The following is a 26,685-nucleotide window of genomic DNA, read 5'->3' on the forward strand; positions in this document are numbered from 1 at the left end:
CTCTACATCAAAATGAAGTTTCACCACATTGATTGATTGATTTTTTTTTTTTTTGTGTGTGTCATGCACACTTACATGTGCCCAACCCTCGTGGGTTTACAAGACACCATTACAATGACATTGCAGTAACAATCAAAAAGTCAAGTTAATTAACTAAACCGTCCAGAAACAGAATACTCTGCCCTCTGTCCCAGGCCTGGCAAAGAGATTCAGCCACAAAAAGATAACACAGATAGAGGTCATTTTACTGTAAAGTACATTCCTTATGTCTTCATGTCCTCCTGAGACCTGGACTTTTGTTTGATATGCATTTTTAATTTCTCCTAGCTAGTATTTGGGATTAGTAGGACCTGATAAGTATTAAAACCTAAATAAGCACCAATGTCCTCAAACGAGACAGTAATAAAGTCCCAGCGTCCTTAAACGAGATGATAAAATCGTCCCAATGTCCTCAAAGGATTACTTTCTAATTAGCAATGTCTTGTTACTGTTGCTAAAATTGGTCAAATTTCTTGTCATATCAAACTACAAACATTATTTATTATAAATAGACAAGTTTCAATCATTAAATATGATCAGGTTTTGTACCTTGACTGACTTGGCAGAGATGGCTACCATCTTGTTTTTACATGGATTAGTGTATTGTGTTCTTACTACCACTAGATAGCACAAAATGTGTCCACGGACGAGGACGACAGGCTTAAATTAAGCTGAATTAACGTATACGGTCCAAAATGTGATGTCCTCATATAAGGACACAGAGTCTCAGGAGGATATACAGGACAGTAAAACAGGAAGTGAACCTCATTCTCAGCTTCACTTAAATTACACAACAAACAAATTCTGTCCTCCTCTGGGGTGGGGTTACATCTTTCAGTCTCTTCCAATCTGTAATGTTCCTTAGCACAAATATGCATAACGTGGTTCAAATAATGAGGTAAACACATGAAAAAGTAAAACTCTTTGGGCAGAATCCTCAAGCCTTAGACGGCTCTGAATACTGTTTTTCTGATGTCTTTTTCTACTTTTCAGATGCACTGACATCAGCGGGTGAATTCAGGCGTTCCAGCACAGATAGAATGAGAAAAATAAAATGTTTTTTGGCCATTGAAGCATGTAAACATGGTCTAGTAGAAATCCAAAACAGAAACATGACCCTGACAATGAGCATCATAGGCCCTCTATAAATGATGTTCAATGTGACACCCAAAATGAAAGGTGGATAAAATGCCATCTTGTTTGAAGAAGTGAGGAAGATGAATAAAGAAATGTAGTTAGGATGTGTTGAAATTAAAATATTTACCTTCAAAAGAAGCATATGTGTTTATTGCGCCTCTTTGGCCCTGTTGTGATGTCAGTTGGCTAAATTGCAGGTTTGCCTATGTTTAAAGGTGGTCTGTTATGCTTTCCCTTATTTTCTGTGATGATTGATAGATAGATAGATAGATAGATAGATGGATAGATAGATAGATAGATAGATAGATAGAGCAAAAACCTAAGGCTTAAGACTGTTCTGAATACCCTGTTTTCGATGTTTTTTTCTGCTGTCGAGATACATTGACATCAGTGGATGAATACAGGTGTTCCAGCACAGACAGTATGAGGAAAAATAAAATGTTTTTTGGCCATTAAAGCATGTAAACATGATCTAGTAGAAAACCAAAACACAAGTATGACCCTAATGATGACCACTATAGGTCCTCTTTAAAAGGATGTTTGTGTTTGTCTCTCTTGTTATCATCTTGGAGAAGAAGACTGAACGGAAGGTTCAAGCTCTGTAATACACTGAAGCCATGCAGTTAATATTTTCTCTTCTGAAGACCTGTTATCTCCAGCATGTCAAATCTTGAGTACATTTTTTCCTCTTGAAGCACCACTTCCCAGTGTCTGTCTTATGATGGTATAGGTAAGGGTCTTGGGAGGTTAATTTGCTAATTGTGGTCTTATTTTTAGACCGTCCATCTTGAGAATCAGAGCTTCCTGGCCTGTCATAACAACAAGTCTTCCCCCTCCTACTCCTTCTCTCATTATCAGCCCTGTTGACCTTTCCTCTTGAGCTTGTTTTCCAGCCGTACTGTGGAGCTATCGATTGGTTTAATTCATTTTACAGGGATTAGGGGTTCGCCATGCTTTTCTCCCCAGGTTGCCCAGTGATGGTCTTAATAGGCATAAGACTGTGTAGACTGGAGCTAATGGCATGGAGAGTAGATGTCAGCGCTTCAGTGCACATGTACATGTGGATCATTTGACATTATGGTTCACGTGAAGCAACTCATTCTCTGACTATTACAATTTTAGAGGATGCTATTGAGGATGGCAGTAATACTCAAAAGAAAACAGAAAGTTTGGTAGTGAAACCCTTCAGAATCAAGAACTACTTAAAACACTTTTCAAGATGCAGCTGTGTTCGACAACCGTATGTCACTTCATTTCTGACAGGTTAGACTGTACAGTTCCATGATTCATCGAGCATGTGACAGAGAGGAAGAGGAGCCTGAGGTTGGCATGACTTTAAAAAAAAAATCTGATGCTTTTAGCAGACTTAGCCAGTTTTTTTTAGGCATTTAAAGTCTATTTCAAAAGCAGTCAAAGGGCGAGAGGTGAGGTGATGAATCAGAATAGAATCAGAGCCATTGCTAAATATGTCAACACTTTAAGATGAACAGTGGTGAGGTAATCGAGATAATGACCCCATCAAGGCAAAAATGACACATTTGCGCACACACACAACGGAGAACTGGTAATGTGTTTTAAATGACACAGCAGGCTGGAGACAGAGGTGCATGCCACATGCAGTGGGTGGTAAATGAGCTGCTCTACATTTTTATGAATTTTCAGCCTCTGAACACTACATCCAGAGACACTTTGTCGAGGTCACCTCATGAACCCTCGCAGAGCCAATCTTTTCCCCGCTTTGTAAGATTGCCTGTTGACTCCGCTGCCGTTGTATGGCTTTTTGAAATACGAATGATCTGTGATTTTCCACATTACTGGTGAAGAATCGAGCTGATTTGTATTGGTCTGTTTCCTGGGGCTGATTGTAGAGGTTTTGTGTGCATCAGGGTCACTGCGGTTAACCTTGGATGGCAGCAGTTCACCTCAGGTCATTCTCATCATGGAATCTTAAATAACCAGAGTAATCCAAGGCCAGTCCCCTTTCTCATTTTTACCCGGACCCCTCATTTTCAACTTCCACCTTGCCCCTCGGAACAGAGATACAAATGGCAGTGGTTTAAATCTTCCCTATGAAATGGGACAACCCTTGAAGACCCTCATACGTAGGTATCAATGCTGCCGTTTATGCAAACAAATGATGAGTGTTATTGCGAATATGTTGTCTTCTGTTTCTGTGATTTGTCCTGCTTCATTACCGCACTGCATGCAGGACTGTCATACAAACCGGCTCTAACAATGTAATTTTAGCTAGTGAGCTAGTTAGCTACTGAGACATCAGCATACTAGTGTTTGTTTCATTCTTTTTACAAAGGAAAGGGTAATATATTGGAATAACATGAAACTTAGATAATGTGATAGTTATTGTAATTTTAAAATCTTTGTTAACAAAAGAAACTAAATTTGTGGGTTTCTTTTGTTGCCTGTGCAGCCCTCTTGCCAATGATTTCTCATTACACTTGGTCTGAAGTGTGCCGCTGAAAAACCTCCATTTGGAGGGCCATGTAGCCCCAACAGTTCTCCCTACCCCTCTATCCCAACAAGCACTGGGACACCCTACGCCTAGTCTCTATATACAGACTCTACATTCACTGAATGTAGAGTCTGTAGGCAAACCCCGGAGATCTTGCCTCCGGAAGAAGAGCGGAAGAGCCCTGGTTTCCGGTTGTAGGCTGTTTGTAGTCCGCGTGATATTGACCAATCACGTTTGAGCTGGCTGCAGTTGTTGCCAGGTTAAACGGTCCGTGCGGTGAACTAAAAAGGGCCGAACACAATTGGCGTCTCTGCAAACTCTGAATCCATCGCAGTGGTTCAGCATATTTACTTATACATTAACGGAAGTCGGAAAGGGAAATTCGCCTCCTCCGCCCAAATCAAACCGGAATGCCAAAAAATCGGGGGTCTGCCCCCAGAGTCTGCCAGAAGTCAGACGCCGAATACAGCCAATGGGTTCCAAGAATGCCCTACACCTAGATGTGAATGTTAAAAAGTGAGGGCTCAGGGCTAAGTGGTAGGGGCACGGAGTGATCGGGTTTGGGCCCAAACCTATGTGTAAAGCAGTGCCGGCCCACAGCATAGTGAGTTTAAGCGAAAGCTAACAGCATTGTCATCCATTATTTTGAAATAGTACGTAAGACCACAACAACATACCTACATAGCAAAGCCTACTAAATAACAGAGAGGCCTTTTTTCCCGACCCCCCTCCCCAGCTCATACACTTTACCTGCTCTCTGGGGGAGATGGGCGGATTATCCAAAGTCACTGAGAGGAGGGGATATAGAGAGAAGGAAAATGAAAAACCAACAAATCTGTGTTGAAAGCAACAGGAGGAGAGCTAGTTATCATTGCCTCTGAGCAACTGGTGGCTGCAACCAACAGCTGCTCAGAGGTTACATTGATTTACATTGTGAAGCATTTAAGCTCTATTCAGTAAATATCAGTACTTGGCGAAGGTTAATTATAACGTACTCATGATGTGTTCAATGTAATGTTGTAATATGTAGCTTTTGGCAAAAAACTTGAATAAATACTTAAATAAATACTAAAATAAATACGTGAAGAAACAGTTAAAGTTTTCACGGCAGTAAATTGTTATTTTAAATATTGGTATTAGCATCGACCCAGAATTTCAAAATCGATGCATCTTTAGTTCAGTTGAAAGTCAATTTGTACATTTTATAATTTTACAATGTCATATATTAAGTTGTAATTTTTTTTAATGATTATTGATTTATATGATTATTATAAGACATACAAAATGTTTCCTGAAGCAAATTAGCACATATTTTTATCTTATTTTTTATTGTTAGTTGGTGCAAAGCCTCACTGAAATAAATAAATAAAATGTAATTTCATGATCAGTTATTTTGCTGTGCTTTCTCAAGTAATTAATAATTAATAAAAAGTGGGCATAATACCTCACACATCACATCACAATTTCCTAAAATCCAAGGTGACATTTTAGTTGCTTTTCCTGTCAAACTAACAGTCCAAACCCAAATATATTCAGTTTACTCTCATACAAGGTAAAAAAAACAAAAAAACAAAAGGAGCAAATCCACTCCAGTGACTCATTGACTGAAGTCAGTTGTCTAATTGTTGCAGAGTTATATTGGTTTTATTCTGTTCTTTTATGGATAATTTGATGATTTATTCAGCAGTCCAGAACTGCGTTTGACTGTGGTTCTCCTGGTTGTGTATACACGTTCAGCACAGTGTGTTTTGCCAAAGTGTCAACAGGACATAAGCATGTGACCACACAGTGTCCATCTGTAAGCCAACATGCCCTTCTGTCCTCCCTGCACCAGGCTGTCCCTGCTAGAAGAGTGGCGTGGCGTTCGAGATGCAGCACTGTCAGAGCTCAGTGGGATTGAGGGCTGCGTCTTCGTCCACGCTGGAGGCTTTATTGGCGGGAACAAGAACCAGGAAGGAGCCCTGGAGATGGCTCGGAGGACCCTGCAGGCTGCCGCTCAGGCCACAAACGGAAGCAGCTAAAGGGTCAGAGAGGAAAGCCAACAGCACATTTTGTTCTCCGGGCGGGGGGAGGGGGGGGGTGTCAGTCTTTAGAAAGGATAGCAAGGATTTAAATCTTAGTTTTCTGTCTTGCAGCTTGTCCTTCCCAGTCAGGGCTAATGTTGTTCTGTTCTACCTCGCCATGATGGTGACGGTATGGAAATGGCAGCCAGGTAACCTTGGACCACTTCCCCTAATATGTATATTCCAACACAGGCTCGTTATTCTTCTTCTCTTTTTTCTCATAAATGTGGGTCTGTTTGTTGTTCATTTGCAATAAAATACTATTTGGATTAAATTTTGTAAACATTTCATGAGGATAAATCCAGCATTAAAGTGACTGATTTTCCAATTCTGCTTGCACCTCTCTTCTTTCACCGTGCAGGAAATATAACGCACAGTCTGGCTGATCCAACTCCAACATCTTCAAAGCCTGTGAATACCAAGGCCTTACCTTTCAAGGGTCGATTTTATATAGACATCTGGCCAGTGGTTCACCCTTTCATTTCCAGCATGCTGACATTAACTGTAGCACTACAAAGAGATACAGAGGCTACTTCCGCTGGCTGCCAGATCAAAGCGCCAATAATGAGGCCTGATTAATTCTGAGAAATTAAATTTCCAAACGCCACAAAGAGGCGCTTGGTATGGCAGCCGGTGTCGTGACAAGGTTACCGGCAGTGGGACGAGCTGTACAGTCAATTTCCCTGTAATAAAGTCACGGGGATGTGCCTTGAATTTTCTCATGAATACTCCAGATTTTCTTCCCCCCTTATCTCTACCTGTTACTCTTCCCTTATTGCATTCTCCACGAGGCTGCCCTTCCACCGCTCTTGCCCTGTGCAACATATTGCTCTATAATTTCATTGCCGTGCATTTTATTTCCATCAGTGCCGGCATCGCCATGCAAATGTCACAGGAGTGAAAAAAATAATTCATGAGTTGTTACTTAGAGCTTTTAATGTTGTTTCCTCTTTTCCTCGTCGTGTTCAGTGGTGCGGACCCTTTTACAGCCTTTCTTCGGCACTCTTAATTGAAACAGAGAAGCTTGTTACGCTCGGAGTGGATCCTGCTCAGAAGTACAAACATTTGACATTTACATAGATGGTCATAACATTAAAGCTCTTAGTGTATCATCTGATCTATATTTGGTCTCAAGTTTCAGCTGCTGACTTATTACTTTCCTTTTAGCTGAGAGTGCATCAACTATTTTGAATAGCACTGGAAAGGTACTCCTGCTCTTACATCTTGTTTTCCACACTACCTTTGCCTCACATGGACGCTCACACACATTTTAGTATTATTACTGCGCTGTGCATTGTGCTGGACCTTAGCCAAGGTCTCAATTCAATCTATACACATTTGTGACAGCCTTTTACAGTCACATGCTTCGTATTGTAATCTGTGCCAACCTGTGCTGTGTTGTTTTGGTAGACACAGAAGATAACCCCCATCCTATACCTCACTTAAAGGTGCACTCACTACAGCGCTATTAATCACAGACACTTTGAGAGAAACATGAGATGGAAGCAGGACTTGTATCCTGATATGTATTGATTTGAGTTTCCAGCCACCACTTTACCCTTGCATGCACAATCCTAGGCTTATTCATGATCAAGTGCACTTGCCTGATTGCGGGGCACTGAAAATCACAAGATGCTCTGACTATTTTAAAATTCAAAGCACCCTCGAAAAGCCTTCTCCTGCATTTTTTGTAAGTTTAGGCTGCGCACTGTTTTTTCCCCCTACAGAACTGGACAAACTTGCCAGCACTAAGTCGTTTCCTGTCACCCAAATTACCTACAAAGCAACATTTTTTTAATACTTTGTTTTGTCAGCAGGGATATTTTTTTTCCGTCTGCATTGTGGTTTCTAACGACACAGCAGCAGAGACTGAACCTTTGTGTTGGTCCTCGGTCGTAAGCAGTTTTAGACGTCTCCAGCCTTGGCAAGTCCCAGTTGGCCACGCTGTGGAAAAATGGCTACTGAGAGTCTCAGCAGAACACCTGCCCCCAGCCTGACCTGTTGTTAGTGAATTCAATCCCAAGAGTATGACAGGCTAGTTACAAGCAATGCTCCACGCCTTTTTTATCTCCCTCTCTCCCACTCCATCCGGCATTCTCGACATGCAGCAAGGACACGTACACTCTGGTTTTTGTCCTCTTTTACACGGCACAGATAATAGACAAAATCATAACCGTACCTGCACTTTGTGTTTTGGAGGAGCAAATTTCTGCCACTGGCTGTCACATCTTTTCCACTTGCCTCTATCTGTTTACAAATTTGTGCAAGGTTCATTCACTTCTCCCCTCCGAGGACTACAGCCAAACTAAACAGATGATGCCAAACTGCTTCACTTCACTGAAGTCAGGTTTTCCGGTAGAGTTCACATTGTCAACATCGCCATCAACAAAATGCTCCTAGGCAAGTACATCTTTTTGAACTGCTTCCTCTGAGAACATCCAAAAAGATGCTACATAACCAACTCCCTCAGCTCATTTTATTTCTCCCATTTTCTTGCTGCAATTTGAACTTCTCACCCATCATCAGGCTATTCAGGGACCTGAAAAAACAGGCAATGTGTAATACTGTTTTTCTGTGGGGTGAATTTTTTTTCTGTCATCATGTGCTGTCTCATTATGCACCCTTTGTCTCGTGTTTTGTATCCGAGAAACCACAAAACTAAGCTTGTCCGCAGCCCCGTCTTTGACAACCAGGAGGACAATCACTAGTCAAGGGCAAAACATTCCCAAAAAATTGTTGTAAATTATACTCGCAGCACTGTGTATTGTATTTGTCAGGAGTGGAAATGTCAATGTTTTTGAGCAGGTTTGACGGGAGCAGGACAGGCTGGGGAGCCAGAGGAGGGATACGAGGTGCCATCATGCCTGTCAGACCCATCCTTCCCCCCCGAGGGCTCTTCTGTAGAGCAGCAGATATTTCTTACTGCTCATGGTAAAAAAAAAAAAAAAAAAAATAGAAGAGCAGGGCACTCATCCTAACCCACCATGAATAACATATTCTGTATACTATGGGTAATTTGTGTCACAGTGGGTGTGTTTGTGTTTATGTTCTTGTTATTCATATGGAAATTTGTGACCTTGGTAAGTGTGTGAGTGGGTGTCAAGGCTGCCTCATGTCCAACCTGTCCGTGTTTGTGAATGTATGAATTTGTTTGTATGTATGTAGTGGCGTCAGTGTCAGGGACTAACTAGTTACATATTACACTACAATACATATGGATTAAAATTGCGAAATAAAAGTTATTGTAATCTATTACAGTAACTGGGGAAAAAAATCTAATTGAATTACAGTTACTAATAAAATATTGGTGACTACAAAGGGGTTACATCAACCCTGTCTCACTCGCTTTGTCAGTGGCCCACCAGCATTAGACACTGATGCACAGAGGCACTCTTTAGCGGCAGTATGAGTGGCCCTGGTGGCGTTTCTTGAAGCTCTGGGCAACAACTGCAGTACAAGGAGCAAGAAAGATCGCTTTGTGCGGGTCAGCCAACCATTACGTTTTTTTTTAAATCTAACAACATGCTTTTGTTGTGTAAACCTAAGGAAGTAAACCTAAGAACAATTTATGGATGAGTGCTGTCTGACTCTGTGTTCCAGCTCCACGATGCCAAATGTGAGCCACCTTTGCCTATTGACTTTTGCCAAATCTGGCCCAGATTTAGCTGTTATAGACGTTGGCTATTTGGAATGTCAAACAACATTCATCTGCACACAATGTGATGACACAGAGCTGGTTGAATATGAGCAAAGTTTCCCTGCTTCCCTTCACTGGTTCCTGTACAGCAGGGTCGGCCTTTGTTTCACTGTTACAATCATTAAACAGCAAAAGCAGCACATGTATACATTCAGTAGGCTATATCTTCAGCAGCTAGCTAGCTAACCCTACACTTTTCAGGGCTTGATTTTGGTTTTGGAACAGGGAAGAAACGTCATCTTTTTCCAACCTCTCCAGGTAACGAGCATCATACCTGAAAATGAAGGAAATCTGAAACAACTGCATTAGAGTCAATGGCGCACAGCTGTGTTGGTGGACCCTGGTGTGAGCCGCCTGATGCTATGTTCTGACTGACCAGTCTGCGTCCAGGGGCGGGACTTAGCGAAGGGTGAATTAAAATAAAAATTACTTAATACCTTTTTAATAGGATAAACAGCATTCTGTAACCTGTTTCATTTGGAAAGTAACTTCCCAACACTGAGTGGCGTTACTTATATGTTTGAGTCAGTCTTTATTTTTTATTGTGATATTCATCTCTATAGTTTTGATAGATAAGGTCTTCTCTCTTTTGTGACCTCTAATATTTAATCTGGATAAATAACACATGAGTGACTGAAGAAGACACACCCTCCCTTTAATGTTTCCTTTCAGCCCTATCACTCACTTATCCTGTTTGTCTCACCATGACAGCCTCAAATGGAAAATAATACTTTCCTAAACAGCCTGTTTACAGGTGAGGTTTCATATTACAGGTATAAAAAACTGCACAGTGTAAATGTGTCTTCACCTGGACCGTCCTGGGATTCAATCAAGCTCTGCAGGAAGCGCAGCCAGCAAGAATCAAATTACACCTATAGGTAATTAAGTTAATATCTCATATGGAGGTATAGCCCGTGTCTTCCCAGAAATCCGAGAGACTGATGCCATGTGTGGGGACAACAAGAACTCCTGGTGACACACCTCGTGTTGGTCTCTTGTCTGGTACACACGCGCGCACACAATCACACGTGCACTCCAAGAGGGAGAGGGAGGGAGAGAGAGTTTGCCCCACATCTTAGTTGCTATAACTACCCTGTGTTACGACAGGCGGGGATGATGAAGCCGTCTGCAGGCGACACACCACACGGATCCAGCTCTGATGCTCCTCACAGAGTTTGTCCATAATCAACATTAAAGGAGAGGAGGAAGGTGTCCTGTGAGCTGTCGGGAGGAAACCGCAGGAAAACTGCAAACGGAGTCTAAAACAAAGACAGAAAAATATCTTTATCCGTTTTCTGGATCTTAAACTTCACAGGAAACAGTTTCACAGGTAAGTTTGTATAGAATTATGTCTTTTATGTATATAAAATAAGTCACTGTTATATTCTTATGTGGCAATCGTGAGCACATTGTTGTTGCAGTCGCTTATAGTGTATTTAATTCGCATTAACTTTTTAATAACAGAGAGAGAGAGCTTTATTTTAACCCTTCACAAACTTCATTTTTGTCATCCAAAAGTCGCCTTCATTTACCGAAAAGCTAATACAGGGGTTTCATTGCCTCCCGACTGTCCAGTTGACCTGCTTCTCCCCCACATTAATGTCCCTAATTTACAATAAACAAAATGTCTTGGTAAATGTTCTGACATCGGTGCAGGTTAATCTGATCAGGTCTGATCCTGGAGCAGACTCAGGGAGCAGAGTCTCTGGGTTATTTTCTCATTTAAATGATGCCCTTTACTTTAAGAATGAAGGAGGAATATTAAAAATAATTGGAAACTGCAGCAGTAACACACTGTGCCATCTGTATTTGCTTTGGGAGTCCCTCTCTGCTCCCAACCCTGTCTTTGCAAGCCTTTCTCATTCCCATTCACATTCATGCGGCCGGTGATTATTTTTCTTAATTGGGGATTTGCATGCATCTGCATTCAGGATGTTAATAACGGACTGGTTAATGAGTGGTGGACTAAATCCTCACTTATGCTTATAAAACACACTGGACCAGGGCTGTCTGTTCATGGGTGTAGATTTTGGGTGTGTGCAAGGTGACGTGTCCCTCTTAATATTTAGAACATGTGCAGTGACAACATAAAAGTAGCAGAGGACTTTAAGTTTGACAAAAAGACATGTAATCCATGAATTGCTGCACAAAAAGCAAACATTGGGGCATTTAAACGAATAGGAATGCAAGAAATGATGCGTTTGATGCCACAATTTGCTGGCAGAGGACCCCAAACTCCTTGTTGCAATGTTTAAACAAACTTACACTCTTGTGTCAGTCTGTCAATGTCATTTTAAGGCACATCAACCAAAACCCAGGCCACTGTTTGTATATGCTTTCCGTGCAGGACAATAGAGACACATGAGGGTGTTGATACCTTTAAAGAAAGCAGAGTGTGCATAACATTTAAGAGGATGTTCTTTTAATCCAATTCAAGGAGAGCGTTTTGATTTCCGTCCTACAAAAATGTTCTAAAAGCGCCTGATTGGATTGTCTGGGTAAGCCGACACCATTTACAGACCCACATATGGATTAAAAAAAACAAAACAGATGAGCCTGAGCAGCTCTAATAACATAACACACATAACACATGTAATGTATTCTCCAGTGGTTTTGTCGGCGGGATGCAGAGTCTAGCCAGATTGCTTTTTTTTTTTTTTCCCCTTAACTTTTGCCTCCTCACTGCAGGAGCGCTGAGCAGCTGCTAACACCAGACCACTGCTGGCTTATTTTTTTTTTCCCCAGCTCTGTCACTTATTGACACTGTGGGACACAGGCAGGATTGATGTTCTTGCCGTTAATAGTGTAGCAGGCAATACTTGGGGCTATCGATCCCACCCCCTTTCTCTATCCTCCATCCCTACAGTGCACTCTGTCTCCACCCGTGGAATATGATTAAGGGGCTATGGCATCATGGGAAAATAAATAGAGGGATAAATGAGATGAACACGTATTGATGGCTGTAATGTGATGCTTTTCTTCTGGTTTCAAATTGGAGAGGCACAAAAGACACAGCCAGGACTACAGATAATCACGTATAATGATTCATGTCCTTTTAATGCAGGAATACGAGAGTTGTTTCAACCTCATTAGATGACTTTTACTGTCATTGCTGCTGCTGTGAATAACAAGGGATGGTCTCCTTGAACAGAAATGGTTGTCCTCTTGTGTCTCTCCATGCGTTTTTACCCACTGACCTTTTTCTGCTCCTGCTCAGCATCATAATCTCACCTGTCTGTATTTTGATTGCATGTGTTTGAAGGGTTTGTAAAGAGAGACAGAGAAAGAGCGTCATCTTTTCCACACTGACCCCTTTTTTCTCTCAATCTGTCAGATCCTCCAGGTGCGACTGTTTGTGTGTGTGTGTGATTGGGACCTGGTGTGTGTCAGGGTGCTATGGTGAGGCGATGTGCACAGGCTGGCACAAGGAGAGATGTCTACCATCGTCAGTGGAGGAGGACGGAGAGGTAAAGGAGTGCATCTTCATTCATGGCTGCGTGTCTCGCTCTTGTTCTCAGCTCTGTGGGGCCAAGTGTTCCCCCAGTGCCCGGACAGCTGCCACTGTGCCTGGGACACGGCCACGGTGCTGTGCTCAGACGCTGGGCTGCGGGAAATCCCAGAGGGGATCCCACCAGATACTGTCTCCCTCCATTTGGAACGCAACTACATCCGAAACATCCCACAGAGTGCCTTCAGCGATCTGGTCCACCTGCGTGACCTGTACCTTTCCCACAACCGCATCGACTCGCTCGCCTCGGGGGCCCTGCAGCACCTGGGCCCCGAGCTCCGCCTGCTCGACCTCTCACACAACCAGCTGAGGCAGGCCAGCAAGGAGGAGTTCGGCTCCACCCGTGCAAAGACACGCCTCTACCACAACCCCTGGCACTGTGACTGTGCCCTCCAGGAGCTGATGGAGACTCTGTACCTGGAGCCTGAGACAGTGAATGGGATTGTTTGTGAGAGCTCTGTGAGGGGGGTTGGTGAGGGCAGCAGGTGGGAGGACCCGGGGTCACAGGGCGAGCACGCAGGTCAACCGATGGTCAAACTGTTGGATTCTGGGGTGAATTTCTGCAGCCTGCAGAGGAAAACCACTGATGTAGCCATGCTGGTGACAATGTTTGTATGGTTCTTCATGGTCATCGTGTATGTCGTGTACTACGTGAGGCAGAACCAAGCTGAGGCCCGCAGGCATTTGGAGTACCTGAAGAGCCTGCCCAGCCCACGCAAGACCCCCACAGAGACAGACACATTGAGCACTGGTTTCTAAACTCCTGCTCAGCTTCAACTTCAATGGAATAACATGAAAATGGAATTTTTATGGAGAGCGACTGATAAAATTCCACAACTTGCTATATGGAGTTACTGGAAGATGCTCATCCAGAGGAAATGAACCCTTTACAGCTGTCTTTTGTGACTGTAATATTTCTTTATATTTGTTACAATTGAGCCCACCTACCACATTGTTCTTTAGATTTCTTTACCTATTATACTTTTCTCAATTTAAAGGTACAGTGTGTGGGATTTAGAGGATATATTACCAGAAATGGAATATAATAAGTATGATTTCTGTCGCATATAGTCACCTGAAAATAAGAATAATTGTGTTTTTGTTACCTTAGAATGAGCTGCTTATATCTGCATAGGAAGCGGCTCCTTTTCTATGGAGTCCACCATTTTGTTTCTACAGTAGCCAGGAATGGACAAACCAAACACTGGCTCTAGGTAGAGCCATTTGCGTTTGCATCTCATTTTTTTGCATTGGCCACCATAGTTAGCAGCCCCTCTGTGATAATAACGTCAAAACACTGATTTTTTAAATATGAAAATGCTTTACTCAGGGTTTCTACCGGTTTCAATCACAGGGTCCGTTTGTTTTAGAGAGGAAGAGACCTCTGCGGATAATTCAGCTCCCAGTCAAAACCTCCTAACTGTCTGGATCTTAAGTTATCAGAGAAAAAAAGGGGCGCTAATGTTGGCAGGTGCTGCATTATTGGCCCTTCTGTAACATGCCAAACAGCATAGGAGAAACACTGATTTTTTAAAGGTGAAACACCTTTATTCAGTGTTTCTCCTGGTTTAAATCACTGTGTCTCTTTGTTTTGGAGAGGAAAAGGCCTCTGTGGATATAAACTCACAAGTCAGTCTTTAGACGCTTTGCTTAACTAAAGACTGATGACTTTCTCCCTGATTTTGTGTTTAGATGGGTGGATACAATTTCAGAGTTTAAAAAAACTCCCTACGTTGCAGAACCAATAGTAAATCTGCAGGGCGGTTCTTCGGTGGCTCGCTGAACTCTTGTGCTTGTAAACATGGTCTCACTAGAAACATGTGTAGCGGTACAAAATGGCTCAGCCGCGCTCGCAGAAAACACCGTCAAAGTTAGTGGATGTTTGTTGCGTTTGCGGCGATACATTCTCGCCAACTAAAAGAAACAAACATAATCTGTTGCAAGGCCATGACTCATCCGTCCGGCCGGACTATAACGTTAGAGGGAATCGCCTTGTTGTTTACAAATACTTCCGGGTAGAATACCAGCAGAGCTTTTAGCTATATATATAGCCTATATATCACATTTTTCACATCACTGTATCACCGTTTAGACTAATCCGATGTTTGTAAAGTCTATAAACACAATGATTGAACAAACATTACTATGTCTGTCTGTAATAGGTAATAACTCATTAAACGGTCCGTGAAAAAAAATATTTTTTCCAGCGGATATCTTAGTTACAACATGATTGAGCTAGCAAAGCAGTTTTGTGTTGCTATGTGTGGTATTTATTCAGTTTTGGGAAATCACGATGTCTAGAAAGCATCAGTGGCTGCAGCTGACAGGGACAGCTAACACTAGCAGCAAAGCTAACATCAGGACGTCATCTGTTAAAAGCCTCCCGTTGTCGGATACGACATGAAACTACTCCAGTTAGCTCAATAATGTTGTAACTAAGACATCCGCTGGAAAAAATATTTTCTTCACGGATGAGCACACGTTTGATAAAGCGGAGTTAAATCTCTCAGCATCCATTTTCAAGCTCTCTGTGTGTTTGTTTCCTTGCGGACGAGAAAAGGGGGAGCGCATGTTTCCAAGAAGGCGTGTCCTTTTCAAAAATGCAAGAGGCGTTACTTTGTTGCCGGCCGTTTTCGCTGGTGTGTTAAACACACTTTAGAAAGGAGTGTCCCCAGACTATCAGAAGGCGGAGATCTGATTGTCTGGTGGTGAGACTACCGTGAATAATTTGGCTCCTGGTAAAAGCCTCTTAATTGGATCTTAAGTTATCAGAGAAAAATGGTGAGCTCACATTAGTAGGTGTGGTGCTAGCAGCCCATCTGCGTCCCAAACAGTGGAGGAGAAACCCTGATTTTTAAATCACTGTGTCTGTTTGTTTTGGAGAGGAGGAGACCTATGTGGATAATTCAGCTCCTGAAAACCTCCTGAACAATGAACACTGAAGGAATTCTAACTGAGAGAAGTTTTAGCTGGTTGCAGTCGGCAGTCATCACCACTAGATGCCACTAAATCCCTGTAAATCTTACACACTGTCCCTTTAATGAAGAATATTTGTGTACTTATTGTGCACTGAACGAAAAGAGTGAAAATGAAAACATAAAAAAGTTCAGCAGCAGAAGATGAAAGGATGACATAAGTCTTTGGAGGAAAGAAAAGGAGGTTCTTTGAACTTTTATAACCTTCCATCTCCCTCTGCACTCCTTCTTTCCTTCTCTATTCTTCTCCCTCCATGCCCCATACTGTGGTCTTTTATCTTTCATTAAGTGCTAATTAGGAGTCTTTGACCAACTGACCCTTAATGAAAACTTGAAAGCCAGTAATCAGTTGGAGTGTGTGTACCAGGTCAAAGAGGGAGAGCGTGCAAACTCAAATGTGTGTCCTCATCTAATTGCTTGTTTCGTTTGTGTGTGTGCGAGTGTGTGTGGAGTGTTTTCGCGCATTGTTACGGGCCATTTTTACTTTGATAACATTGATTTTGCACGGATGCTATTTAGGCCTGTCCCAATCCACGGTCACTAAGCCAGTGGTTTCGGTGCCAGTGGAGAACTGCTGATCTAAATTTAGTCCTCTCAGGAAGCCATTAGAGCTGCAGGTGAAGTGTTTTGTCTCCAAGCTGCAGCAATCAGCTCTAAAATATCTGGACAGCTTGTCACTGATTGGTACAGAGAATTTTCAGCTAGATTTAGAAATGGATCGTTGTCATGAATTAGATTAGTATAGCCATTTATCCCGAGAGAAGCTGTTAGTTTAGCTGTAATTAATCTCTCGAGTCCTCCTTTCAGTCCTCTCTGCACTGATTGCTGTGTACAAATCGTCCTGTCTCCCATTTTCCACATTGGCTTTATCATAATTGATTCCTTTTCAAGCCACTGTAAAAAATAAGCAAAAACATTCTGATAATAAATGGAATATTTTCCTCAGTTAGTACATTTAACGCCTGTAATGTCAAGATTAATGCCATTCCTGACGCATATACTCTATGTGCACTGACTATGAAACAAAGCCTGACTGAGCAACAGCCACTTATTTTGATTTCACTTGAGTGGAGCATTATTCTCTGAGAAGAGGGTGCATTGTGTGATTAATGTATGAGCATTTGTCATTTTTCAATGTTTTCAGATAGAAACTGTAAAAGGTCTCTCTCAGCTTGATAGTCAGCAACATTTAATTTGTGTTCGGGAAAGTGGTTCCCAATCTGAGGGTCAGGACCCCAACAAGAGCTCGCAAATTCATTGTGAGGGGTCATAAGATTATTGACAGGATATTAAAACAGGAAAAACATATTTTTACAACACAAAATTAACTTCACTTTTTCTTGTAATACACTGAAGTCCAAAGAGTTTCTAACCTTTTACAAATATTTAAACAAAACAGGAAAATAATCACTCTTTGGTCAAGCAGATTTAGTAAGACAAAGTCCCTCTCCTTCCACAAAAAATGGCTTCTAATCCTGGTGCATTTCCCAGGAGCCTGGAACTTATTTTGGAAAAAGATATGTCAGGCAATTGAAAGAGACAAATTATTTTTTGGTCCTGTTTAAAATGTACCATGAATTACACATATGATGTTTGTCAAATTAAAAGGTAATTTTGCAAGCCAAGAAAGTCGCACTTTAGGTTTGTTGTAGTTAATCTCTTATCTGGCACACTACATGGCACCAACACCCACATGTCCATTACCTTGGCACAAATGTAAGATCGTCTTACCTGGTGTGTTTTATCCAGTGACTTCTGGTCTTTTTATCAGTTGGGAAGTAAAAGAACAAGCAAGACCTATCACTTACGTGAATACACCCTGCTGGGTACAACACACACAGGTATCACAGCTTCAGTGAGAGAAAATTATGATGTTATTTATGTGACTTCTGGGTGGTCATTCTCATTACATATTTTCACAGCCTTCAACAGACGAACTGCAACTTTCTTGACTAGCAAAATAATCTTTTAATCAATTAACCTCATTAATTAACCTCAAAGCTGTAAAGCTGTGTTCGGCGTGATGACGTTCTGTAGTCTCATTTGCCTACTTGTTAGCAACCGCCTTTTTTAAGACACGTAAAAGCTTCAAACTGAGCGGGGTATTTACTGACATATTTTATGTCGTAGAACAAAACATGTAAATATCTTAAGCTTGTGTTAACCACAGACCTTATTTCAGGCATCTAACCCTAAAACCCATGCAAAACAACCCATTAACTTCAAGATGAGAAATTTGGGAGGGCTAAAATGCTAACTCATTTTAATGTTTTAGGACTCATTCCTGCATCACTTTATTGGCTATATAAGAGATTAATGCTGCATTCTATTGGTAGCCGGAACCGGGATTGATACGGTTTCTGGTCCGGAAAGGTACAAAAGAACACCCGTTCTACCCGGAGGTCTCGTCATCAAACTCGGGCAAGGTCCAGGTAGACCGAGTCGGTAGAATTGACATCACAACGAAGATGGCTGCACACATTGTGAATGGTAAACAAAGTTATTTGTCCTCAATTTGTCCTCATATATGCTGTTTAATTAAGTGTTTGTGTTGTAAAAATCATACAAGTACTTTGCAATGGCATTTCTATTTCCACTGTTGATTTGTGTTGGAAAAAAAGTCTGTGCAAGCCCGTTGTAGCCTGGTTTGAACCAGCAAAGTCTCTGTTGCTCAGCAATCATGCAAACAAAAACAAACTTATGGCACGGCGCCATGTTTTCCGGACTGTTGCAATGAAATGCATTCAGATCAGACGTGTCATACGGTCATATAAATTCGACAAGGAATGATCGGCCTGGATTGCCAAACGAATGTGGCATAAGGATATAGGAGTGTCACACGCCATCGTAGCTTTTGTTGAAAGGGGTCTCAAGCCAAATAGATTGGGAACCACTGGTTTACCAGCATGTTTTTAGCCATGCTAGCAGCGCGGCCCTATAGGGGGGAACTGTTGGTCATGTATTGGATGGATTAAATTTGGTACAGATGTTAATGTTCCCCTCTGGATGAACTCTAATAACTTCAGCGATGTCTTTTTTTTGTTTTTCTCTGTATTTAGTGCTAACAACCAACTTTAGCATGCTAACAAGCTAGGTTGGTTAACATGGTCAACACTAAACCTGCTAAACATCCGCATGTTAGCATTGTTATCATGAGCATGTTAGCATGCTGACATTAGCATTTAGCTCAGTGCACCACGGTGCCTAAGTGCAGCGTCACAGGGGCGCTAGCATGGCTGTAGGCTCTCAGCCGTGTGTCTTTAATCCGCGACAAGTTTGTTTTGCAAACTTATAAATGTTCATACATGTAATAAAACATTACTGTGTCCCATTTTATCAAAGTTGGGAAAGTGGTATGAGCTGAGGCAAAACCTAGAATAAGACATCTTTCTGTGTAATGTACTGTGCTAAATGTGTGTGTGTGCTTTGTAATTTACAGAGAAAGACTGGTTGAAGTTAACGTTGTTCAGGATGAAGAAATACTGTGAATTAGAGCTAGAGTCAGTTCAACTTTGAGTAGAAAAATGTCGATGTTGTTATGATAACTGGTCCATGTTAAAACCTGGTTTTGGTTGGTAGACCACAGGCTAAAAGAGTGGAAAAAAGAAGTTGGATATTTGTTCTGTCTCTGTGGATAAACTTGTGATGCACTGTTGGTGTAACTTTACATACTCAGAATATTTCCTGAATGTTTATCTGTCTGTCACAACATCTAATGTTAATGTGTCAGTTTCTCCAAATGCATCTCAGACCCTTTAATATAATCTTTAAACTACTTTGGCTTGTTAAACTACATCGATGCTGATCAAGAAACAAGCATGCCCTCTGTGTGTAGATTTTTCTGCAGGTATTCTTTTTATTGGTGATGTGTTTCTGTCCCAGTGATGTTTTCTCTCCTGTTTGTATGCCGATAGTTATTCAAACAAGGATAAAGTCATAGATTGGAAACCATTGCATTAAATGAGCTATCAAAAGGTGATTTTAGGAAAAACAACAAATATATGAAAAAATAAATAAAAGAAACATTGCTCTACTTTGTTCATAGAAATGCTTCTACCTTTTATTGCTACTGTAAGTTGAAAAAGGCAGGAAGATATAGAGAAGTGTAGAAGTACAGGAAGACATTATGAATTCACAGAACGAGCTGATCATGGTCGGCAGTGTTTCCTATTTCTACTCTGCCATGCGTTAAAGCTAAAGGAAATGATTGAAGAACTATCTTACATATATAAAAGTACATGATATAGACTTTCACCACCTCCACCTTCAACTTTTCCTTTTTTTTTTTTGGCTCCACAAATCACCAACAAAATCAAAAATGGCCCCCGCATTTATTCATCTCTCCGAGGTGTTTCTCCCCCTGGAAATATAATCCAGACATCACCACAAAAACACAGTGGCAGCAGGGCACAGTGAAATGTTTAGATGTGACTTTTTTTTTTTTTTTTTTTTCAAAATGAATTTCCTTAGGGATGAGTCCAAACCACTGACTGCCCCAGATCTTTCAACAGGGGGGGAGAACAAAAACAGGACATAAATAAAAAGCAACTTCAGCCTGTTACTTGGTTTTGTCTTTTATTTCCAATTTACATTAATTAAAACGTAACAAAAACAAGTCATGATCATAATAATAATATAATAATGCTATTATTATTAATAATAATACTATTATTAATAATAAAAAATATACACAACCTCACACAAACGAGCCCTCTGCGCTGGCTGCAGAACTGGAGCAACAAAGTCAAACACTGGATCTCTTCAAGTGTGTGTGAGTGAGAGTGTGTGCGCCGAGGCAGAGGGCACGCCCTGTGTGAGGGGACTGATGGGTGGAAGTAGAGAGGGATGGGGGTCACAGCAAATGCGTAGGTGGGGGCAGCAGAGTGGGCTTTCATGACCGAGCTCCTAATGGTCATATTTATATGAAAATGAAGGGTTTTGTATACAAAGCTTCAGGGGGAGAAGGCCTCAGTTTGATTTGTCATGTTTTTTTTTAGTGTGAGGTAGCTTTAAAATATCAAAACTAAAAAAGGAAATTTAGTATGAACTCAAAATTGGACATGCCGTGATTGTGAAAAATCATCATGGGCACATTTGTGGGGGTTGAAGCAGGAGGGTGGGGCGAGGCAGGGACATTTATCACCCTGAAATCCAAAATCCCAGGGCGAAATGCTCTCTCTGAGAAACTGCATATATATGTATACAAACATATACATATATATACATATATACAGATCACTACATTTGAGTATCTGGTTGTTTTTAAAAAATACAGACTGTTTTACAACAATAGCACCATTGACTTTTATTATAATACACAGTAACTTTTTGATACACACTGTGGTGGTAGAAATAGGAACACCTGCACTTTCTATGAAGCTAGATTTTTGGTTTCAAAGAGATATGTATGCTTTAGTGGAGATGGTACAGGAGTGGTGGGGGTGATTAGAAAAGAGGAGGAAGTAGGAGAGGAAGCTGGTGGATATGGTTATTTGTTTAAATATGTGTAAGTGGGCTTTTTTATCACTTAGCAACAAACTCAGTCCTATCACACCGGGGACCCAAACCTAAACAATAAATAAATAACACCAGCACATTTTTCTCTCTCTAGTTCCCTGGTATGTTCCCCTACTCTCCTCATACTTCCTCCATCTTGTTCATGGGGTGGGGGAGGTGATGTTGATGGGGGTCGCTGTTCACCCAGGGTGAAGTGGGGGCTTTTGGGGAGTCCATAGGGGGCAGGGTGCAATGCTGGATGGATCACAGATGACAGTTGCTGGTGCCATTCAGTGCAGATATCCTACGGAGTTCGACTTGGAAAAAGCACTTTTTTACTTAGAAAAAAAGTCCCATTTTAAAAAAAGTGTCTTGATTTTTTTCTTTTTCTCTCCTCCTCTTTCTGAAGTGTGCTCCTCTTTCGTTTCATTTCTTGCAAATTTCCACTTCTGTCTTCTTTTCGATCCCTAGCTCTTTACAAGAAGCAGACCGCCCCGACTTCCACTCCGAACTCCTGGTCTGCTCCACCAATATCCATGGGGGCAATGTCTACAATGGGCAGACGAGAAGTCTTCTGCGATCTGTATTCGATCACTGTCTTGCCCCACTGTCCTGTGTGTTTCTGTGCAGAGGGAGGAAACACACTGGCTGTTAGATAACCTATGACTTTCTCCAAAATTGCACAGAATTAATTGGTTTTGTGAGTTGACTAAACACTGGAGAGAGAGAGAGAGGATGCTGTCCATCATGAAGGGAAAGTGAATCGAGTAATTTCAATATGATTATATCAAAGATACAGATGGTATTTGTGGAAATGCTCACAAAACGCCACATACTATTTTACCTTCACTTCCGTGCTAAAGAGTTGCTGTGTGGCTTTCTGCATGTCAAATATACTTAAAAATCCAGAGTTAAAGGCTATTTTAACTTTGGGGCTCTGTCTGGTTCAACAAAAATGATCTAATGCTTTATCCAAACAGTGTTAGATTGTTGAGCCACAATTAGAAAAAGTTGTGAGCCTCAAAGGACCTGTAGTTTGTAAGGTTGCAAATCCCTGTGTGATAACGTTATAGCACATTATCAAAACATACGCTAAAGGCATTACATAACGTTAGCGCTGCTATACCATCTCACAACATGCATGGGATTCACTAAAACAGGGTGGTCTATGACATCATAGTGCTAATGGCTGTAGGGTACTGATATTATGGTAGGTTTAATTAATTATATCTTAAGTAAGTGTTTCTTATGTGGGTTTAAAAAACCATGCTCTCTAAGCATTTACAGCCTGGGGGAGAGGACTGTTTCCCCCTTGGTGATCCCACTCCCTAACAATAACTAGACACCTGCTGTATCTATGCTGATGTGCGCCTGATTCAGTACATACGTAAAAAATTCACAAGATATTGTGTGCACTATACGTGTGTGTTGATTCTGTCCAGTCTTACCGTGCAGCCGTCCTCCATCACGCTGTAAGTGAAGCGGCTGTTGCCCTCGGCTCTGATCTCCACGTCGTTGGAGCCCTGCAGCAGCACGGCCTTCTTCAGGTTGCCCGCTGAGGCGTCCATGTAGGCCACGCTGTTCTTACAGTGGTAGGTGAGGTTCTGAGAAGCCTCGGTGGACAGCAGTCTCAGGAAAGTCATCTGAATGGCAGCGGTGTTGGGTGCCAGGCTGTCGTCACCATAGTTGAACTGCAATGGGCCGCAGGTAAAGAGGAGGAAGTGAGAAGAATAGTTAGTGTCTTTGTTGTTGGTATGTTTTTTGCGTATATAAATTGATATGGATTCCTTGACGAGTAAGGCTTATCTTTTTGGTTTCAACATTTTGTCTTTAGAGAAACGTATCTATACCCACTTATTGTGTAGGGTCACAAAGCTGATCCCAACACACATTAGGTGGTAATAAATAATCTAAACTGAAATGGATAAATTTCCTGATTTCTTTTTGTAAAAAAGACTTGAGCCATATTTCCAATAAAAAGCCTAATCTCAAGAGTCAAAGCCTTCACACACCAAGTCTGTTTTTCTGATTTTTTGTCAGAAATTGCTGCACATTTAAAAATAAATACAACCTCATGCTGCGTATTTGTTTACACAGTGTTTACACTTCGTCATTTCAGTTTTCAGAACAGGTTTGATTTTCTGTTAGCAGCGTATCAAAGTGGACCACTGACATTGTGAAACAGTCACCTGCAAACGATCGGGATAATTCTGCAGCTCAGTTATCAGCAGGTAAAACTCTCATTGCTCTGGACACATTTTCTGGATTAGATGGACCCAATATTTCCTTTGTTTTCTACTTTCAAGAAGTAAGAGGACCATAAGATCATTGTCACTGCTTCACAGCTCTATTTTGTCTCATACTGTGAATTTTAGCAACAATTAAAACAAAAACATGCACCAGACTCTGTGTGCAAGGTTTCTGTATGAAATGATTTTTGTCAGATGACAGGCTAAAATAATGCATACAAAAAAAATACGGACTTGGTGTGCAAGACTGTGACTAGATTACAGTACTAAAAGTAGAAGAGGGTGTATTTCAACTGTGCAGAAAGATAAATACTATGGTGCCACTTACGTGGAATCCTCCATTCATTGTCTCTCCGAACCAGATGTGTTTGCGGTCCTTGCTCTTGCTGGACCACCAGTTCTTGCGAGGGATGCTTGCAGGCTTAGGTTTGACGCAGGACTCTCCTGTCTCCATGTTGCAGAAGACCTTGATTGCATCGATGGTGCAGCCCTGATTGGGATCAATCCAGTACTCTCCTACAGGAGGAAAAAACAAAACAAAAACACATCAGTTTCGTATTAAACCCTCTCTTTGGCTGCATAAAAAGCTGACATCTTATCGCATGACGCTATGGAATGCTGTGTAATCCTCATATCTCAGAAACAGACTCTGAATCAGCCACATCCAAACACCGCCAGACTACACAAACTATATTTAACCTAAATAATGACTTCACCAAATCTGAGCTGCTGATGTAAAATGTCACCTAACTCCAGCCAACTTTATCACCTCATCCCAATTTGACCAATTCCCCTCGGTGTCACTCACCGCTCTTCCAGTCAGGATGGCACAGCTTCAGGTCTCTGCAGGTGCGAGCCGGGTTCTTCTTGGATCCCTCGGGGCTGCGGATGTTCTCAATCTGGTTGTTGAGAGATTTGAGCGTGGCGTCGACCTCGGCGTCGTGCTGACGGAGGTTTCCGGAAGCCTGGTCAGCCCTCATGTACCTGAGAGGATCGGGGGACTTCTCAGTCTGACCCAGTCCAGCGAAGGCGGACATATCAATGCCAGGGCCGGGGGGGCCTGGAGGACCGGGGGGTCCAGGGTTTCCAGGGGGACCCTGAGAGGAGAAGAAGATGGAGGGTTGTAGTCTCATTTCTCACAAATGGTGGATAATTCTGTCTTCACAGTCAGACTCGAAAAGTCCCCCTCTCATCTCCCACAGTGGGTGCAGGAAACGTTGCAATCTGTTCTGCAATCTGTTCTCTTGTCTAGGACTTCACTCTTGGTTTCAACAATGCACATGTCGCAAACAAGCTCAAGTGCTGCCAACTGGAGTCCCTCTTTCATCTATTTAATTTAACCTTAAAGGAAGTTTTGCCTTCCCTCCTGTTTTTATGCATCCATTTAAATATCACCTTTTTAATTTCTGTATTTGCTTTAATCGGATCTATTTATAAAGGTGCCTCAGTGATGTGCAGTATGTTAACAGGTCACATCACGTGGGATGTATTTAAACACTGCGTTCAATTCATATCCTGTAACAGCATGACTTAGACCTGCTTACTGATTTTGCTTAGTCTGAGGGTGTTTCAAATTCCTGAATGTATAATTGGTCACGTGCATGTAACATACGTGTAACATATTATACACAGTGTCGGGTTGTAACCAACGGTAATTCAAAAAATATTACTTGAGCTACATTTGCTGGCTAAGAGATATTTTTAGCCTGTTTTCAGTGGAAGATCAATGCAACAGCTCTAGAGGTTACTCACAGCGGGACCGGTCTCTCCACTGCGACCACGAGGTCCAGGGGGTCCGATGGGTCCTGGCAGACCGTTTCCACCATCCTTTCCAGCAGGGCCAACAGGGCCGGGTGGTCCCTACACACACAGATGGAGCAAAACTCTTGATGTTAAACATCACAGACGCCGCGTGTGAGGAAACATTTCATTAGTTTGTTTAATTCAAAGTGATATTCAGAATATTACACCCAAATATTTTGCTGGTGTTAGTACTCACTCTTTGTCCAGCAGGTCCAGCAGGTCCAGTAGCACCCTGGTCTCCAGCTTGACCCTGAACAGATAATAAAGACATACATTAACGTTTCTGACTTATTATTATATATATATACCTTTTTGTGGCACTTCCCAGAAGTATGTAACAAATTCTAATGATATAATTCATTAAATTCCCGCAACCTGGATCTGGATAAGTGACAACAAAGGCAGATATCCTGATGCATACTGTATTATTACTATCAGAGTGATGACGACAAGAAATGAATCCATTAAAGGCAAGACAAGGATCATCTTCAGTAGTTTGACCAGTGTTACAAAAAGGTCTGAGCACAGATAGATTTACATTCAGCCTAGATGCTTACCGGAGGTCCGGGCAGACCCTGCAGACCAGTGAAGCCTCTGTGTCCCTTCTGTCCTCGCTCACCGGACTCTCCAGCCTCACCCTTGTCACCGCGGGGTCCTTGAGGTCCCTGAGAACAAGTGGAAAACAACCTAATTAGGAAAACTTACAGTAATGTGTTTCTCTTGTTGCCTTAGAAGAGCATGATTTTAGTTCTGTCTTAGGCGTCCACATGTACACGGGTACTTGTGTTGTACTGTTTTAAGTCACTGAAAGTTGACCTTTTGAAAGAAGATGTTCAGAGACTGTTTTCAGTGTTGATGTGTAGACAGGGGAAACTAAGTTTTTGGCTTCAGACGGCAGAGTGTGCGCTTTGGTTCTCCTTTGTGTGGTGCCACAAATGAGGTGACATTTTGCCAGTGGCGGACATGGTCAAAGCAGTGCCTGCTCTAACCTCGCCAACAGGACTTCTTACATGTCTACACATAACTGCACAGTTACTCTTCCACTATATTGAGGAACAGAGACATCAGAATGCACCACAGAGGCCACTGCTACACTTAACTCAGGTTTTTGATTTGCCAGCATCTTCTTCTTCTTCTTTGCGGGATTGGCCAAACTTGTTTTAGGGTTAGAGTAATATCACCGCATGTATGTTTGCTGTTGAGAGTGCTTAAATTGTGTTTTTGCATCTTCATTGGACAGACATTTTC

The 26,685-nt window shown here is 41.8% G+C and overlaps 3 protein-coding genes across 3 annotated transcripts in view; 2 read left to right on the forward strand and 1 right to left on the reverse strand.

Annotated features, from left to right (window-relative positions):
- The window catches only part of myg1 (myg1 exonuclease), a 40,159-nt gene extending 34,122 nt beyond the window's left edge, over positions 1-6,037 (forward strand). Inside the window, exon 7 of the mRNA XM_049589070.1 lies at positions 5,481-6,037. Within this exon, the coding sequence (XP_049445027.1) occupies positions 5,481-5,667 (187 nt within the window). The 3' untranslated portion in view covers positions 5,668-6,037. The remainder of the gene's footprint in view (positions 1-5,480) is intronic.
- Positions 6,038-10,287: 4,250 nt separating this feature from the next.
- Positions 10,288-20,176, forward strand: LOC125889314 (leucine-rich repeat-containing protein 3-like). Its single transcript, XM_049577179.1, is given in 3 exon segments — positions 10,288-10,736; positions 12,741-12,843; positions 12,846-20,176. Coding segments are annotated over 2 exon segments (858 nt in total). The 5' UTR covers positions 10,288-10,736; positions 12,741-12,813; the 3' UTR covers positions 13,674-20,176.
- A 129-nt stretch (positions 20,177-20,305) lies between these two features.
- Positions 20,306-26,685, reverse strand: part of col2a1b (collagen, type II, alpha 1b) — a 69,351-nt gene continuing 62,971 nt past the window's right edge. Inside the window, exons 48-54 of the mRNA XM_049577169.1 lie at positions 25,995-26,102; positions 25,634-25,687; positions 25,387-25,494; positions 24,443-24,731; positions 23,963-24,150; positions 22,834-23,076; positions 20,306-22,007 (exon numbers count right to left, since the gene is read on the reverse strand). Coding sequence (XP_049433126.1) covers positions 21,861-22,007; positions 22,834-23,076; positions 23,963-24,150; positions 24,443-24,731; positions 25,387-25,494; positions 25,634-25,687; positions 25,995-26,102 — 1,137 coding nt within the window. The 3' untranslated portion in view covers positions 20,306-21,860. The remainder of the gene's footprint in view (positions 22,008-22,833; positions 23,077-23,962; positions 24,151-24,442; positions 24,732-25,386; positions 25,495-25,633; positions 25,688-25,994; positions 26,103-26,685) is intronic.

This window comes from Epinephelus fuscoguttatus, linkage group LG1, assembly GCF_011397635.1.
Source record: "Epinephelus fuscoguttatus linkage group LG1, E.fuscoguttatus.final_Chr_v1".
Lineage (NCBI taxonomy): Eukaryota > Metazoa > Chordata > Actinopteri > Perciformes > Serranidae > Epinephelus > Epinephelus fuscoguttatus.